The sequence below is a fragment of the Arachis ipaensis genome, chromosome B09, assembly GCF_000816755.2.
Source record: "Arachis ipaensis cultivar K30076 chromosome B09, Araip1.1, whole genome shotgun sequence".
Classification (NCBI taxonomy): Eukaryota; Viridiplantae; Streptophyta; class Magnoliopsida; order Fabales; family Fabaceae; genus Arachis; species Arachis ipaensis.
Genome location: NC_029793.2, coordinates 53,319,407 through 53,339,280, shown reverse-complemented (window position 1 = coordinate 53,339,280; position 19,874 = coordinate 53,319,407). Strand labels below are relative to the sequence as shown.

Here is a 19,874-nt window from a genome sequence, read left to right as displayed (position 1 = left end):
GAAAGCAATTAATAAAGAGAGACATTCATGGCAAGTGTTGAGATCATAGGCTTTCTATCCTAGTCATGCAATGATTAATTCATCTTATTTAGTCAACTCCAACAAATAGGGAGAAAGTCAAACAAGATTAATCAATCATACCACAATAATAACAAGAATTTATCTTATTACGTCATCTCCAACATTGGAAGAAGGTATCATATTATCTTCCATGAGAGAAAGTCTAACAAGACTAGCTAATCTCAATCCAAAAGTCCTAATCAACTTACTAATTAAATTAGCAAAAGATTAGTGTCAATAGAAACAATATTAGCTAACAACTCTAGATCACCAACATAAGTTGGGTTTTCATGACTCAAGATTGCCCAATTACTCTTTCCAAGCCAAGAATGCTCAAAATCTACTCTAAAGCCCAACCAAGCATTTTATCAAACACTTGGAAGGCATAAAAGGAAAGCATAATAAATGACAAGAAATAGTAAAATCTAACAACTACCAATTGCAAGAAAAGTAAATCAACAATCCAAATCATAAATTAAAAGAACATCAACATTAAATTTCATTAAATGTAAACAAGATCCAACAAGTGTTCATCAACATTAAAGAGAGCAAAATAAGAAAATGACTAGAGAAAATAAGAAGTTTAAGACAATAGAACACTAAAATATAAAGAGAATTGAAATCAAAACAAGAATTGAAAGAGAAATTTGAGAGTGATTAACCTAACTCTACCTTAATTTCTATCCTAAATCTAGAGAGAGGAGAGAGCCTCTCTCTCTAGAATTCTCTCCTAAAACATGATGAAAACTAAACTATGACTATTTGGTTCATTCTCCCTCTAATCCTTGGGTTCAATATCATTAAAAATGAGTTGGATTGGGCCCAAAATGCTTCAGAAATCGCTCAGGGTGATTTCTCTTTAGTGGGCCACGGACAGCATCGGCGCGCACGCGTACATAGCGCGTTCGCGTCCCTGAACGCGAAGTAACATATGGCAAATTTTATATCATTTCGAAGCCCCGGATGTTAGCATTCCAACGCAACTGAAACCGCCTCATTTAGATCTCTATAGCTCACGTTATGGTCGTTTGAGTGCGAAGAGGTCAGGCTTGACAGCTTTACGGTTCCTTCATTTCTTCATGAGTTCTCCCACTTTGCATGCTTTTCTCTTCACTTCTTCCATCCAATACTTGCCTTATGAACCTGAAATTACTCAACAAACATATCAAGGCATCAAATGGAATTAAAGTGAATTAAAATCACCAATTTTAGGGCCTAAAAAGCATGTTTTCACATTTAAGCACAAATCAAGGGAGAATTGCAAAATCATGCTAATTCATTGAATAAATGTGAGAAAAGTTGATAAAACCACCCAAATTAAGTACAAGATAAACCACAAAATCGGAGTTTATCAATAACTAAATGCATTAAGGTACAAGATACAACATGTTAATAAAATACAAAAGATTACAAAGTATATATATATATATATATATATACATAATTTTAATTTACAAGCATTGCATATCACAATTCCTATCCCTATTACAAAATTTGTAAAGATAAAGGCGAGAGAAACATAATATCTAAAATAATACAAATTATCGTGTAAACAGAAAACGAGATAAACTCTTCATGACTTCTTCGACTAGTTAAATACACACATAATAAAGTTTTTTTAGTTGAAACAGTATATACAACCTGTCTCTCAAAGTTTAGCCTCTAAGGCAACAAAGTATAAAGTACAAAAGTGAGAGGTATACATCAAAATAACCAAAGTACAAAACAAAAAAACAAGAGACACTCCGCCCTGTTACCATCCCGCAACTCACCGAGGTGGGGTTACGACCTGCATCTGAAAAACAACAACATATGGCATGAGAACCGGAGGTTCTCAGTATGGTAACAGTGCCAAATATATAAGGTATAAGGTTCAGGGATGCCAAACAAATAGAAGATGCACATGATGAATGCCTGTCCTATTGGCTCGTGATATCACTTGTTGGTCCATAAATGCCAACCCGACATATCCTTTCGGATGTAGCCTTTCTACCACGTCAGGGATATAGTGCCCTACGCACTATTGTTCCGAGGATATAGTGCCTGACACACTACCATTCCGAGGATATAATGCCTTGCGCACTTGCATGCTCATTCCAAGAATATAGTTCTTGGCACACTTTTGTAGCTGAGAAGGTTATGTGAGCGGGATACTACCTCTGCCCTCACATCTCAATGTAAGTGGAATTAACCACCATCCTTATGCCGGCGCCGTGACCTTGACAAGCGGGACTCACCACTATTCATAGAACAAGTTCTTTGATACCTAGTTCATCAACTTCCAACAATCTGAAGCATTTATATCCAAGTTCCAAGTTCATTTTAACCATCGTCAGTTTCAAAGTTCTCAAGTTTGTAACCAATATAGTACTCCATCAATTTACCCAACTAGTCCATCCACAGTACTTCAGAAACCTAAGTCTCCGTCTTCTAAACCCTCCAACAGAAAATTTAATCTTAAGTCCCCTAACTCTTTCTTTTTAGACTCAAAGTATAATTACTAGTTAGAAGTCTTAAAAAACAATTAAAAAAGTGTAGAAAGCTAGAGAACCAGTTGAAATTGAAAGAAAACAAGTTTTCAGCAAAAATAAGGGTCTCCCGTACGCCTCCTATCTGCATACGCATGCTAGTGCCAACATATGCGAGACACCCCAAACAGAGGACAATGCTCGCGTCGCGTGCACAGGTTCGCGTACGCTTGCTGTATCAGACTTAGAAAATTTTTAAAGGTGCAGAACTTCAGATTTTTGCACCAAACTTCAAATGCGCATAACTTTTTCGTTTTAAAATATTTTTCATTCGTTATTCAAACGTCTTAAAGCTCTTGGATACAAATTTCATAAAAATTTAGTTTCATAAAAAATGGGGGTCTGGAGGCCACGTTATGCCTCACTAAAGTTCGTTAAAAATAAGGTTTTACACAAAATCATCAAAGTTCTCTAGTTTCCAAATTTCAAAGCCAAGCTAAACCAAATCAAAACCTACTCAATTTCATCACAAAATACTACCACATACTACACTTTACTATTCCATTGTACCTTAATCACTTCAACACCTATTTCACTCAATTTTCCCACCATAATCCAACAAAATCAATAATTCCAAATCAATATTTCAATATCAACAATCTGTACAATTCATCCTTCATCAATATACAACATCATCACATCACTAACATAGTATTACAATCATTATATCACAATTATCATCTTCACATCCAACCACATGCAACTCATACAACCTCATCATAATTTACATATCACATACATAATCCAATCAACCATTTATTCAATTCAATCCTATCTTAAGGTCAACTAGCTTAAGTGTCACGAAACATTACATATTATATAGAGAAAATCGAAACCATACCTTAGCCAATTCCTAATATGCACAAAATTACCAAATTTGATTCTAACAAGCCTTCCCCCAAACTCAATTCCAATGTTCTCAATCAGCTCCAATAATCAAAATTTCAAGCTATACGTACCAATATTACCACCATTAACACTTAGAGTTAATTAAATTCACAAATAGACAAAGGAAAAGAGGAACCTTACCTTTTACAATGGTGTTTTGGAACCAACAATAACTCACTATTGGATGGCACCTAAACAACTAAAACACAAAAATCTACTCAAAATCACAATCTATATTTTCAAAATTATTAGGGCTAAAGAATGGATTGAAAATTTTGACTTCTTACGTATAATGCCTAGCTAGAACTGACAAACTCAGCGAGAGCTTCGCATAGCCGCAAACGGGACGTGAATCGGAGCACCGAGCTCAAGTTACAAGCAAAAGAGTGAGAGTCTGAACAATGTTTTAATGGTGGCTATCTCTTCTCCTTCACTAGGGCTTTGGCCCAATTTGGACCCGGTCCAACCCGTTATCTTTTTGGCCTATTTGGCCCAACTTTGGGCTAAAACCTTTAGAATTAGTGCCTAGTTTTTAATTCTAAAAATTTTTCTATGTTTTTCTACTATTTTTATGACTCTCATATAGTACCAGACAGACTTAAACTGGCATTGCCGGCTAATTTGCCGATACACTTTTTTACACAATTTTTCGCAGAAAATTATGTTTTCTCACTAAAAAAAATTCACTGAATTAAAATCTCACCGTTAAATTTTTAAATTAAGATGTCTAATTTTTCAAACTTATTCCGGGAAATTAAATTATTATTTTATATTATCTAAATGGTCGATTTTAATTACGGTTCTTACACTCGCAATGACGGACCAATTTAACTGGTACGTGTTTTTACACATTTTTTGGCAGAAAATTATATTTTTCCCACTTGAAAAAAATTGTTGAATCCAAATCTCAACTTAAAATTTTTAAATTAATATCTCTAAATTTTCTAACCTATTTTAGACAGTTAAATTATAATTATCCTATTTATTCAAATGGTTAATTAATTTTCTAGTTCTTACAGCATTTGTGGCATTCTCCTTCACTTACCTCAATCTCCAAGTATCTTCATAAAATTTTAAATTCAAAAATTTAGTTTTTAAAATCTTGCATGCATGATTTTCTATGTTTTTAACCACCATACTTAAATTTCTGCTCATTATAGCCCTTTTGCACACATACATACCTTCTCATTCAAACTTCAATTCTGGCAAAACTCTAAGTTTGGTGTTAGTAGGATAACAACAGAATGGTCAAAACTGAGGATGAAGAAGATGGGGATGAATGAGGACTTTAGTAAATTAATTTTGTTTGGGTAGTTAGTTTTCTTTCGTTTTCCTTTTCTTTTATTTTGTCTTTGTTTTCTTTTTCTTTCTTTGCATTATGTTTCTATTTCTTTACTTTTATTTGTTTTTTTCTTTGTGCTTAATACTTTGTACTTGTTTTCACAAACTCTAGTGATGTAAAAAGAGTGGCCTTTAATAAAAGAAATTGAATGAATAACAAAGAAATCTATTGAAATATGGTGGATAGTAATAAGCATGATTATATTCTATTAATTTAAAGTATTTGAGTGGTCTTTAAGAAAAAGGAGACAAAATTTCCAAAAACAAAAGTTCTAGAGACATATTATGAGATTCTGAACTTTCAAAATCCTTGAAACAAAAGAAAAAGAGGGAGAAAGAAAGAAGTATAGAAAAATAATAAATATTCAAAAGCAATGAGGCTCTGAGTACTAATGATTAGAGCCTAGTTATATGCCTATGATGTTTATGTGTCAAGGAGAGACTTAGGTAATTAAATCCGATGGGTGTCTTATCACCCGATAACTTGGGCCAACTGGCTCGGGATTATAGATTGAAAGTCCACATTAAAGAATTGCCAAAGAGGCTCTGGGCATCAATGATGGGATGAATAAAATTTCTAGTTATGTGCTTATGGCATAATTTTGTCAAGGAGGGGCTTCGGTAATTAGATTCAAAAGGTGCTTTATCACCAGGTAACTTGGACCAACTAGCTCGGGATTATCGATTGAAAACCTATTAAGAGCTCCTTAAGACAAAACACTTAGAGTCAAGAACTTCAAAAAAAAAAGTCTATCCTAGTTAAAATAATGAGCAAAGTACTTCAAGGATCATATAATTCTAAAAAGAGTCTCATAATACAATCCGAAACTTAATTTTTGAAAGATTCTTGATTCCTAAATATGCAAAAATTATTAAGATAAGATAAGTCCGTTTATAATCAGGGAGTAATTGAAAACCCCACTTTTAATTTGGACTTGAATTTTCAAAGACCTTCAATTCTTTTCATTAAGCTAAACTCTATGAGGACGAGCAAAGACTTAAGTTTGGTGTTGTGATGACTAGTCATCTTAAGTAGTTTTTAGGCTTCTTTTTCATTTGTTTTCTTAGTTTTTAAATCAAATTCTTATTAGAAAAGTTTTGATAACTAAGCATATATTTGAAGTTGTGTTAGAATAATTGTATTTTTAGGATATAATTAAGTATATCAGGGTAAAATCAACAATAAAACAAGCTTTGTGGCATTAGGCTTAAAGAGGCCAAGCCCAAATTTAGAGCCCATCTTCAAGACCAGGAGCCCAAATCCTTCGTACATGGGAAGGACCACAAATGGATTGAAGCCTAGATCCAAGAAGTGGCACCCAACTCCACCAAAACTCCAAGGATTAGAGCCCAGCTCCTTCGTGCCTGGGAAGGAGCACAAATGGATTGGAGCCTAGATCCAAGAAGTGGCACCCAACTCTATCAAAACTCCAAAGGTCGAAGCTCAGCTCCAAGTGCACTTTTCACTCCTAGTAATCCAAATTGCTTCAAGCCTAGCGCTAATTCCATCAAGTCCAGCACCAAATGCCTAGCCAACTCCCAGGAAGCTTCAATTCAAGTCAAGATTCAAGATTTAAATGATTAGTTAGCAACAACCTATTCCAGAAAGATAGGATTTGGTTGTTAGATTATATTAAATTAGATTTGAATTTGAATAAGTTATCTTTCTCTTTGAAAAATAAGATTAGATTAGTTTTTGAATTTCAAATAGTTAGGAAGTTAGATATAAATAAGTGAACAAGGTTCACAAGAAGGGATATACACCATCGAACACCACTCTAGGACCGAACCTCTCCTTCTCAAGTTTTAGTTATTTTCATCTCTACCATGATCAACTAAACCTCTCTTGTTAAAAGTTAGGAGATCTATTTTATTTTTATGGATTAGTAATGCAAGTGTTTCCTTTATTTTGATTCATGCTTTTTTGCTTTTTTAAGATTGAGTTTTGTTCTTCATCTTTAATGGTTAGAAGTATTGGAAAATATTCTAATTCTATCTTGGATTATTTTATTACTTTAAATATTTTAATATTGGAATTCGCTCTAAACTCTTTCTCATGATTTTTAACTTCACTAGGAATAGTATTTTGAAAATTGTGCGGCTTTAAATTGAAACCGTTCTTCACCTCTTTTTCTAATTAATTGACTAAGAAATTGGCAAGTAATTAGGATAAGAGAAATTGAATTGCCAAGAAATTGAAATTTAATTATAAATGATTTGCTGTGAATTTTTTTTTTTTTGAATGAGTCAAAGTAAGGAAACATAAGCATTGCCCTTCCTAAGAATTTAACATCTCCGAAGCCTTTAATATCCCCCATTCTTGATTTCTTCTTAATTTTCTAAGTCCTCTTCCATTTACATTCTATAATCATCTTAATGGTTAATTCTTCTTCACTATTCTTTGGTGAGGAATTTACAATCCACAACTTACCGGTAAGTGCATCGGGTCGTACCAAGTAATAAACTCAGGTGAGTGAGTATCGATCCCACGAGGATTAACAGATTAAACAAACAATAGTCAATTGATTATTCTTAGTCATACAATCAAATTTTAGGGTTTCAATAGAAAATAACATAAAAACAGAGAATTAAATAAAAGCAAACTAAAATTGGTTAAGAAAATAATATGACAAAGATAGTTAAGGTGTCATAGATGTTTAAATTTTCGGATTAATATTCAATGTCAACTACCTTGATCATGAAAAGATTATATTTATGGCAAATCCCAAGTGACTAAATTTCTATTCCTAGGCAATCTGATATCTTCTAATGCAACCAACTATCAATCCCTTGATCACTTAATTACATTAGAGGGCGAAGTTCAAATTTTGATTTATAAACCACACAACCCTAAGAACCCCAAAGCATAATGCAGTTATATGTCACGTGCCACACTAAGTTCAGATAATTAAAAATTGTGAGAAATTGGTTTCAAGCTGTAATTCAAATGATATAACTTTTCCAAGACTCAAATAGAATTCAAGTAGAATTATAGTTATTTTCCAATAATCACTAATCCATAGGATGAAGAACGAAATTAATTCTTTAGACAATAATCAAAACATTAATCAAGAGTAGAAGAATAAATAATTATTAATCCATCAAAGTAAATAGAGCTCCTAACCTTAACAATAGAGGATTAGTTGCCCATAGTGCAGAAAATTCCAAATCCTACTCTAATATAAAACTTAAAATTAATGAGGAGTATAAGATGGAAGAGAGGGAGAGTGTAGTGTGTGTCCTTGGGGAGGAAGGAAGTCCTCTTTTTATAGTAAAACTTCTAAGACTAACCCTAGAATTCAAATTCAAACTAAATCAAAACAAAATCAAATCTAATTAAATCAAATCTTTTCTTAATGACTCTTTGACTAACTAATGATCTTCCTTGTAATTTAAGCTTGGTGTCTTTAAATCTTCATTAATTACAAAGATTTCTCGAGTTTGGGGCTCTTGTAGGCATTTGGCGCCGCTTTTTATGCCCTTCTGCACTTCCTTACTGCTTGTCTGGCGTTTAGCACCAGTTTCTGGTGATTGGCGCCGGGACTCCCGCATGGAATGGTGATGCTGGATGCGATTTGGCGTTAAATGCCAATGTCGCGGCATTTAGCGCAGTGATGCTAGAGAAAAAGTATAAACTATTGTATATTGTTGGAAAGCTCTGAAAGTTAGCTTTCTAATGCTGCTAAAACTGCGTCAATTGGACGTCTATAGCTCAAGCTATTTTTGTTGGAGTGTGAAGAGGTCAGGGTTGATATCATCCACGAATTCTTTTTGCAGTTGTCTTTAATTCTTAGTTCCTCCTTATTCTTTTGCTTCCCTTTTCCTAAAATTTCTCTACAAGAATCATGAAACCAATTAAATCAAAATACTAATAGAAAATCCTTGAAAATCATATAATTATTAAAAAAAAAGTCACAACTTTTCTATAAGAAATTTTAATGACAAGTGCTTAAGATGCTCACGCATCATTCTTGCTTCTAATTCAAGATCCAACTTCCTCTTTCCAAAGTTTGATTTATCTAATTAGAGATTATATTAGATGTTGCTTGCCTCAATGTATTAATCCTTGTAGAATGATATCCACTCAATGTGCTATTACTTGTTGCAATTTGGTGCAGTTGCTAATAATACGAGCATATCAATTTTGGCTCATCAATACTCAACTAAAACTCTACGTATGTGTCCATAATAGATTCACCTTGTAGCCAAATTTTAAGTTTATCAAATTTTCTCTTACACTTCATGGTCCATTATCCAGAAACTTTCTTGGAAGCTAACGAGCACTTTGTTTATTCCCACCTCAGAGATAGCCATCCTTTTTGGATTTTCTTGGATTTCCCCACATACTTTGGATTGTATTCATGAAAACATTAAACTTTACTTTCTTTTTAGAGATGATCTTCCTGACTACATTCAAACAATTTGGTTTGTATCCTAGACTCTAATCTAGATTGAGCCTGATGGTTTTTCTTTCTATGCGATCAATACCGTGGTTTATCATCATGTTGAACATGATGAAAAGTTGGTATTGGTTGTGCTGACATGGACAATATTAGGCTAGGTCAAGGATAGAATAAACTATTTATTTTGTGGAATATGTTGGGATGGTAAACGTTTTTTGTTTTAAGATATGAGAAAATTTTGCCTAATAATAGTATGCTAGAAATAAGAGATATTGAGGGTTAGTCTTCCCTCAAAGAGCATGACATAATGCTCTAAGCTACTCTCCATTTGAGAGGAACTTTCTCTCATTTGAGAGATATGATGCATGAGTTTTTTTATTGTGTACAATGACGCATAATGGTTTTTTTTCTTGGTATACAATGACGCATGAGTTTTATTCAAGGTTGCAAAATCCAAATCAGTTAATGAACTGATAAGATAACTGGTTAAATGGTTCAATGGTCCAATCAGAATTCAATCAATTTAATTAAATATAAAATAAAATTATTAAAAATTGAATAAATGTGATTCATGATCCCTGTCTAATAGTTTCATTTTCAAAAAAAAAAACTTTTTAATTAGCAACAATTACAAACACAAACTTACACAAATTAAATACAGACAACAACAAAGTATGGATTATTGAACATAGATTTACACACAATTTCAAATCACATCAACAAACCAACAATACATGCAGCATCATAACACAAAATCAACAATTACATCTAGCATCAGAAGTTTAGAAGACAAACTCAGAAGCCAATATCCATACAATTAGACAATAAAATTAGAAATCAACAAAATTAATAATGTAACATCAATAATCAAAAAAATTATTTCAGAAGAATCAACTCAAAATCAAAAGAGCAGTGGACCGAAACAAATTAAAGGTGAAAGCAAGGTCCCTACTGTGAATAAGCGAGCAGTGAAACAGAGGTGACGATTTAGAGAGACATTCATGGTGAGAGTGAGAAAGAGCGAGGAAGGAAAGTGACGGCGACGACAATTGAGAACGATGAGAGGAGAAGAGAGTAGGAGACCTTCCTACGACGGCAACGAGAGGAGGAATGATGAGAAGTGGGATGGTGGCTGCGGGTTGCGTTTGAACTTTCGTCGAATAGAACTTCAACATGCGACGCGACACCCATAGTTTGTTCCCAGACAAGAAGAGTTCGGTGATGACTTTGAAGAGGAATGGTGGCTACAACTGTGTTCGAACTTCGAACTTCCAAGGAGATTTGGAGGCTAGGGTTCTTCACTCTCCAACGTTCAAAGTTCAAGGAAAAAGAGAGGGGTGGCATGGTAGTATTGGGCTAGGATTCTTCAATCTTTAGGGTTTTTTTTTTAATAAAATAGTAACGTTTTTTAGTGTATGCCCCGAACCGAAAACTCTTAACAAATTCGGCGATGTCGATGGTTCACCAGTTAACCGCCGATTAAGTCGGTCCTTTAGTCAGCTTTTGGCTAGATAGTTTTTGGGATCAACCAAACTGAGCATATGACTGATTTCCAATTAATCTAGTTAAACCCATCGGTTCGGTTCGATTTTATTTTATTTTGAGTCTTACACATGACACAACACACACCCACTCACACAACACACACTACTACTACTAGTATAGGTTCTATATTCCTCATTGAGGATTCAAACCTAGGTGCAGCTCCTAGTGAGGCACAACTCCTAGTGAGGCAGGTGATGCTGCCATTGATTCAGGGCTTCGGTGGTTTGATAAAAAAAACTATGTTTTTTTTTTTTTTGTTTCTTGAAAACTGTGGTTTTATTACACACAATAATATTTTGTTGCATGCCGTTGGAGATGGACTCCTGCCACTCCTGCGAAGCTGGCCCCTACGGTAACCACGTGTACATGCGCGATTCAATCATGTGGGATCTTAAATTTTCTTGCTAAACCAAACTGACAGAAGCGCACAAGAAGTCATCATTGTTTAGGGGTTTTGGATTTGGGTCTTTGGGAAGTCGTGGTGTTGGTGGGCGTGTTCTGTGCTTCGTCATAATCGTAATTATAATCGGAGAATCAGAAGCAGTAATTGGTGACCGACATGGCACACAACCTATTCGAGGGATTGCCTCCACCTCAACACCATGATGATCCTGAACCGCCGCAGCGACAACAAAAACCGCATCTCAATTTTCCCAGCACCGCTAACAACGACACGGAATCCTCTCAAGTTGCAGCAGCAGCACCACCATCGAAGCCAATTCTCAAGAGTGCCCTCAAGCGCCCAAACCATACTCCGTCTGACACTCAAGGTTACTTCAATTTCTCTTACCTTCTTAACTCAATTGTTTGTTTTACGTCGGCAATCACTGCTTTTTAGTTTAACATTTTGTTTATGTATTTATTTATTACTGGGAAGCATATAACCCTAGGATTAGGGTTTCCTTCGAATCGGGGTTAAGAGGGAAAAAAAAGGCCTTTCGTTTAGACTCTGTTTGGGAGATATATTTGTGATGGCAAATTGGTAAGTAATGGAATGGAATAGAAAAGAAGAGAATGGATTGTTATATGTATGCCGCACCGGCACACCCTTGTTTGGGGACTTCCATGGCTGGTGATGGAATAGAAAAGATAATATGCTATTTCCCTTATTTTCGACGGCAAAGTGAGGTTCTGTAAGACATTCTTGACCATTCCATTCCTTGCTGACCGAGAAACACATTCTATAAACGTTTCCAAAACTTGCCATGCATCCAAACAGTGTCTTAGTTTACCTGGTTTAGGAAAAATAGGCATTGAATTAATCAAGTGCAAGATGCTAAAAGATAGTAAGTACTCATTTTACGTTCAATTTGACTGCTAAATTCATCTAACGTGACCTGTCTTGTTTGCTCTTTCAGTAATATTAGTGTAAAGCTTTTAGCATATAGAGTCTAGTAGACCATAGTTCTGATCAGCTTATGATAACAGTAAAGTCTTAGTTTTCTTTATGCAGTGTTTGAACCTGAGGCGTTGCTTAGTGGAACAATACATGTTTTGTTTTTTATTATGAAGTATGAAAAGTTTAGGTTGATTCATGATTGCGAAAGTCTGAAAGTTATCCATGTATATGCTGTATAAATCACTTTAGGTTGTTTTATCTAACTATATGAAGACCTTGGTTTGTGGTGTTGCAACAATAGAAAGAGGATCGAAGTTTGGTATATTTTCTCCTGGATTTACAGAAATGCTGGTATATTATGCAGTTATTGCTTTGGTATTCACTTACACATCTGTTTAAAATGATGAATTTTACATTAATAAATTTTCTGAAATCTGAACCTACATTATCTGCTGTGAATGCAGCTGCAGCACCAAAAAAAAGCTTGAAATTTAAAACCTCTACGGATGCTTCTGAAGGACAGGTTATTAAGGCCATGAAGAAGATAACTTCCCACATCAAGAACCCTGCAAAGGTCAACAAGGCTGCGAAGCTTGCTATACAGCTGATTCAAGCTGGAAGTGTAAAATCTGGAACTAGTGATTATTTTTTTGCCATATTAGAAGCTGCAATGTTATCATCTACACCTTGTACAGATCCTTCGGTGCGGGCTGACTATCATTCTCTGTTCATGGAAGCACAAAGCACCAAAGAAGTAAGATTAAAAGTTCACATGATATATCTGTCCTTGGTGAGTGTTTTTTAACAGATTAGAGTGTCTCTGACGGATTTCCTGATCCTTTCCTGTCCATTAATTTCAGCACCTCAATAAGAAACAAAGGAATCAACTGGCAGCATGGACAATAATGGCCGTGGTAGCAAATGATTTATACACAGATGACAGCTTTGTGGTATGATTTACACTAAAGGCTTGCTGAGTCACCTTTTGTTGTCTTCCTATTTGAGGAAATAAGCTTGAAGCATATTGTTGCCTTTTGGCTATTTACATGAAAAGAAATTATTCATGCACCAAAAAAATCAAAGTCTGCTGTGTCATACATTTACTGTCATTTTCTTGTCATGTAATTAATATTTGTATATCATTATTGCTTTCTGTAAACTACTTTTGAATTTATCACTTCACATATCAATACGTCAGTTTTCCTTGTATATGAATATGACTAAAGATGGATATAATGTGTAAATATAGTCTCCCACAGATTTCTTTCTTGCGGAAGTCAAGTTGAATTTAAAAGGAAAGTTCTCTGGACCGACAATAAGATCAATTTTTTTGGAGGGATAACAATTGTTATCGCCTATAGAGGATCCACATTGTTCGCCCATGCCATATTCTTGTGTCAGATGCATAGTAGGGCAGGGGGTGTATCAGTATATGAGATGTGGCGTTTCTAGGGGTATGGGAGGTCTGGTTCAGTTTCCAATTGCAACATTCTTTATTTACATGGTTCAATTTTTGTTTATTTGATTATTAAAACTCCGAGGTTGATGTTATAGATAGCTGATACTTGACTCTCTGTATTTATAGTGTAATAAAAAAACTAATAATGCACCAAACTATTGCTTAAAATATTTTGCTAAATTTTATTCATCATGTGTTTATCTTATGCTTAGTCACCATGATTTACATTTCAGATACTGTTATTTATATAGGTCTTATTCAGTTGATTTCATTATTTGAGCCTACAAAGATATCTATTGGGTTGCTTATGCTTTTTTTTTCCCCCAATTTTTTATACAGTTCTCAAAAGCAGCTGGACAAATCAAGGATGCTATATCTAACCTTCCTGTTGCAACAAAGGATGATGATGCAGAGGAAGCAATGTCTCTGGAAGACAATACAAATGTGGCAGATGAAGATAGTAAAACACGTGCCAAAGACAAGGATAATAATGATGAGGATCAAGCTGACCCATTTGGGCTTGATGCACTGCTTCATGAATCCACAAAGAAAGGTGAAAAATTAAAGACAAAGAGTGAGGGAGCTGTGAAGATAAAGGAGGATGAGGAAGAAACCAAGAGATTCCTCAAGTCACAAAGAGAAGCCCTGATAACTTGTTTAGAGATTGCGGCTCGGCGTTATAAAACACCATGGTAAATTCGTGTACTCTTTTCTGTTGTATTCATATACCTTTGATAATGAGGCTAGATTTACAGCACGTCAAAGGGATGCTATTGGGAAATTGTGGGCTTCCATAAGGGAGCAACTAACACGCAGGAAGCAAGGGAAGTCAGTTAATGGAAAACTCGATGTAAATGCTTTTGAATGGCTTCAACAAAAGTATGCTGGAGAGAAGATCAGCATTCGACATTCTGTTGGTGGTAGCGGAGATCGTCGTGCACAGCAATGGCTCGGTTAAACTCTGTTGGTGTTAGAGGAAGAGGATGAGTCCTCATTACTTCGCTGAGAATGTTGTAACTTAAACTCACTGACTGAAACAGTTCTCGCGAGACATGTAACGTTATTGAGTGTGACATTTTGCAAAGGAAAATCATGAATGTCTTCTTGAACAATGTAAATCATCTTGTGCAAAATGGGCCCCTGCTTCGCACATAATTTTATTTTATGAAACTTCAAATATTTTTGTTATTAAAATCAGTTTCGGATTGAAGTAAGAATTTTTCTATTCTTTTTCAAAAAGATGAGGACAGGTGAGGTGTAGTTATTACTTAACAAAATTATAAAGAGAAAAGGTTGGATAAACAAGATCATTATCATTCTTCACGTTTCAGAGTTTTTATTGTTTTGATCTGGTCAATCCCAATGTTGGAGCTTACAAGTAGGGACTTGTATGCTCAGGTTCGTATGGGTCGTAAGAGACTAAGAGGTGCTAGAGTAGATATTAATAAATTATATATGAGCACCCGTGTTACGGGTGTATATTTGTTGTGCGACGTCAAGAGGTTTTGAGGTATCTAAGTTTTGAGGTTCTTTATGAAGTTCGGTGTGAGGTTGTTAACTAAGGGTGTGATCTGTCAAGGTCTTCCTATAAGAGAAGTAAGGATCTTTATATATGTAACTGTTATGTTGTCAAGTTACTGTGGTCATTATACCAGTTATTGGAAATTAAGTAAAAAGATTAGGAATTATGATAGCATCATCCACAACTTGGCAAGTGCACCGAATCGCATCAAATAATACCACAATGAGTGGGTTATGGTTCCCATGAAGATCAACAGATTAAGCAAACAATGATTAATTGATTATTCTAATTAGACAATTCATATTTGAATGATGATTAATTACGAAACATAAACAAAAAACAAATGAGTTGGCAGTAGAGGAAATGAACTAAAAGTAAATGACTGAAAATGGAAATGAAATAACAATAAAGCTTATAAAGAAATTAAGAACACAAGCAGTGAATTAATCTCAATTGCAAAATTAAATAAAGCAGTCAATGAAAGCAATAATCAATCAATTAAGAAGATAAGATGAGAAGGAATATTGAGGATCAGAGATGTTAATTCCTCAAAAACAATAAATCTCAACTCTATCTCAATCATGCAATTATAGATCTCTGGCAAATTATAAGTGAATGAATTCTAATTCCTTAGTGATTCAATCTCTCTTGACTTAATCAATTGCCAATTTCTTGATTAATTGCTCATGAGAAGAGACAAAACACGTTCTATTATTTCTTAACCACACAATTCTTAAGATCTGAATCTAGTTGATTCAATGTTACTTATCAAATCCATATTCAAAATCATAGGCATTGAGAGAGAAAATCTTCAAGCTCAATTTCTATAATTCACTTTTCCAAATGATCATGAAATTCAAATCATTCAAACTATTTTCTAATAGATTTGAATCCTTGAAATGAAGAACGAACATTCTCTCTTAAGAAACAATAATGCATAGATCAAAGATAGCGAATCAACAGAATCATTCCATTAGAAGTTACAGAGCTCTTCCCTTCAATGGAAGAGAATTAGTGCCTCATAATCGAGAGCACCAACTACAATCCTAAAGAAAAACTCTTTGAACAAAAAATATTCCAATTGTGTAAAATGCAAAAAGTGTCAAATTTTTCCTTTCTCAGTGTTCTCTAAAAAGCTTTTATACTCTATCTAAAATAATATCCAAATTCAAATGCAAATTCTCCTTAAATTCAAATCCAATTCAAGTCAAATGCAAATCTAATTCCACTTGATCTCATGGGCTTGTGAAGATTTGATTCCTCCAATTAGAAGCCTCAAGAATTGATGGATTACTGAGGCATATGGAGCACTGGAAGTGACCTCAATGTTAGCCGTTGCACACCAAAGAAGCCACATCCAATGGCAAGTCCATTTTCCAAGATTTTCGGCCTCTGTTTTCATTTACCGTTGGACGCCTAGTATAGTCGTTGGGCAGCACACTTTCTATTTGGTTCGCGAATTAGGATTTTGCACAGCTTAACCGGCAAGTGCACTGGGTTATCCAAGTAATACCTTAGGTGAGTGAGGGTCGATCCCACGAAGATTGTCGGACTGAGCAAGCAATGGTTGTCAGGTTGGACTTAGTCAGGCAAATCAGAAAATGGGTTGGTGAGTCAATTCATATAAAAACAGTGAATAAGCAAATAAAGAAAGCAATAAGGGTTTGGTGTGAAAACAGAATGAGAAAACAGTTAATACTTCAGATATATTTATCTTTCCGAATTAAAAGTTCTTACCAACTATTTTAACAATGTATGATTCATTCCATGACAAACTGTAAATGTCTAAACCCTAATCTCTTAGTGATTTAGCATCCTCTAACCTTCATTAACCGCCACTCTCATAATCACTTAATTTCGATTAGAGGATTAAGTTAAAAAAGTAGCTTATGGCCACAAAAACCCTAATTATCCAAAGCTAACAGCATTATATGTCACATATCCCAATTGGTTCTTGTAATGAGAAATTTAGGAAGAATTTGTTTTCAAGTTGTAGTTCAAACGAGATAACTCTCTCAAGAATCACAAGAACTCATGTAGAATAAGGTTCATACTCTCGTTCCACCCAAATTCATAAGATTAAGAAAGAAAACAATCCTTAGAATTGAATCAAGAAATTAATTAAAATAGAAGAATAATAGTTCTAATCCATAGAAATAAACAGAGCTCCTAACCTTAACCAGAAGGTTTAGTTGCTCACGACTTACAGAGAAACTAGGGTTTTGAAAACGTGTGGAAGGGAGCAGATAAGAACTGAATCCAAGTGATCTTTTCCCTTTTATACTAACCTAATTTGAAACGGAAATAAAATAAAATAATAAATTCTAAAACCTAAAAGATATTGTTTGTAAATAAAAATTATATAAAGAAAATAAAATAAAACTAATAAATGCTAAATCCACTTGAGAAGCTCCAAAGAGGGGAAATTCTGCTTGCTGCTAGCATTAAATGCCAATTTGGGCGTTTAATGCCCCAAGGGGAGCATGCGCTTCTGGCTCTGAGTCCCCTATTGGCGCTAAACACTAGTTGGGTGTTTAGCGCCTAGGGAGGGTGCTGTCAGCATTTTCCTTTTCAGCTTCAAACTCTGCTAAATTTCTCTGAATTTCTCTTGAAATCATAAAAATACCAAAACAACTCAAAGTAGCATCCAATGGGGACTTTTTCACTAAAATCAAGTAAAACCAAGTAAAATCTAACTAAGAACAACTGAAAAATGATAAGAAAAAGGGTATAAGATGCTCACGCATCACTATTCCAAAAAATTGGCCCTGTTTGAATCCATCGTTGGATGTCTAGTTGCTAAATGGGGCTTATGACACTCGAATTCTGAATAGCTTCGGCATTTCACTATTCTTTGGAGCTTAGAAGTATCACTATCCTTCATAACTAGAACTCGGATGATATTATATATTCTCTTCTTTAGGCTCTAATTGATTCTTGAACACAGCTTATTTCTTTTCTTTGGTGCTTTGCACCTTGATCCTAGCCATGACTCTAAGTGTTTTGTCTTCAGACTTAACTTGAGATAAGAACACCACAAGCACTTGACTGGGGAACTCCTTGAGTTCAAATTTCTCTTTCTTTTTCTCCCACACAGTGGTGCTCAGAGCCGTAGACATACTCTGTAACAGCAAATGGTCATGACTTTAGGTGCTCAGTGTCAAGGGTTACTTGACATCTTCACACCACAAGTATATGTGGTTCACGAATCCCACGCTTCGTACAACTGAACCAGCAAGTGCACCGGGTCGTCCAAGTAATACCTGAGTGAGTCAGTGTCGATCCCACGAGGATTGTAGTTTGAAGCAAGCTATGGTTATCTTGCAGGTCTTAGTCACGCGAATCAAGAGGTTGTTGGTTTTGTTTAAATGCAGTTTGATTTTTTAAAATTAAATAAAGAAAAAGGGTAATTAGAACTCAGAAGTAGTGTAAACTATGATAGGAATATGGTTAAGGCTTGGAGATGCTTTGTCCTTCTGGATTAAGTCTGGTATTATTGTCTTCTTCAATTGTGAATGATTTTTTCTATGGCAGGCTATATGCGATTGACGCTGGTTTGAGCAGCCGCCAATACTCCTCCAGATCTGAACCCCAGGGTTAATGCGGATCCATTTCGATTGAAGGTAAATCTCTTGCAGTCCATTCTCTTTGATGATCCTACTCAAAATGCCACAGACAAGGTCGAATCTTCTGGTTCAGAAGATGCTGCGTCTTTGGTTCTAGCCTCTACCACAGAGACCCTAATCTCCCTGTAAATTGGCTGAACTGATGTCTCGAGAAGTCCCCAACGAAGTCGTGGATTAGCCGTCTAAGAGACGTATAATCAAGCTGGTTGGTATGCGAAATTGTGATTCACACTTTTCACAACTCCGCACAACTAACCAGCAAGTGCACTGGGTCGTCCAAGTAATACCTTACGTGAGTAAGGGTCGATCTCACGGAGATTGTCGGCTTGAAGCAAGCTATGGTCATCTTGTAAATCTCAGACAGGAGGATTCAATTGGTTATGAGATTTAGATAATTAAAATATAAATAAAATATAAAATAAAATAAAGATACTTATGTGATTCATTGGTGGAAATTTCAGATAAGCGTTTGGAGATGCTTAGTTGCTTCTGAACCTCTGCTTTCCTATTGCCTTCTTCCAACCATGCGTGCTCCCTTCCATGGCAAGCTGTATGATCCTCTCAGATGAAAAATACCAGGTACGATCTTTGCACGGCTAATCAACTGTCAGATTTCTCGTCTCGGATGAAAAATACCAAGTACAGCTACCGCACGGCTAATCATCTGTCGGTTCCCGCTAGCGTCGAAATAGGACCCTTGTCCTTTTGCACACTGTCGCTGCGCCCAACATTTGCAAGTTTGAAGCTCGTCACAATCATCCCTTCCTAGATCCTACTCGGAATACCACAGACAAGGTTTAGACTTTCTGGATCTCAGGAATGCTGCCAATGGTTCTAGCCTATACCACGAAGGTTCTAATCACGAATTTGGATGCTCTGTTGTCAGGAGAGACAATGCGAATCGTGGCTTAGAGAACCAAGAGAATATACTCTGGATGTCGTCTAATGACTACGTTAAACATCATGTAGACCGCTTGTGATTGACAGGCACGCGGACCTTGGCTAAGCGAGTAACGAAGATAGTGGATGATTGTCACGGGTCACCCCTTCATTCTAACTTAACTGAATTAAGTACGAGAGTATATTTTGGAGAAGAAGTAGGCGTGAATTGAAAGAAAAACAATAGTACTTGCATTAATTCATGAAGAACAGCAGAGCTCCGC

General features: G+C 35.4%; 1 protein-coding gene across 1 annotated transcript; it reads left to right on the top strand.

Moving 5' to 3' along the window:
• LOC107618580 lies at positions 11,069-14,742 on the top strand. The gene is made up of 4 exons (XM_021112747.1): positions 11,069-11,535; positions 12,569-12,894; positions 12,965-13,054; positions 13,903-14,742. The coding sequence occupies exons 1-4, from the start codon at positions 11,325-11,327 to the stop codon at positions 14,257-14,259; spliced, it is 984 nt and encodes a 327-aa protein (XP_020968406.1). The 5' UTR covers positions 11,069-11,324; the 3' UTR covers positions 14,260-14,742.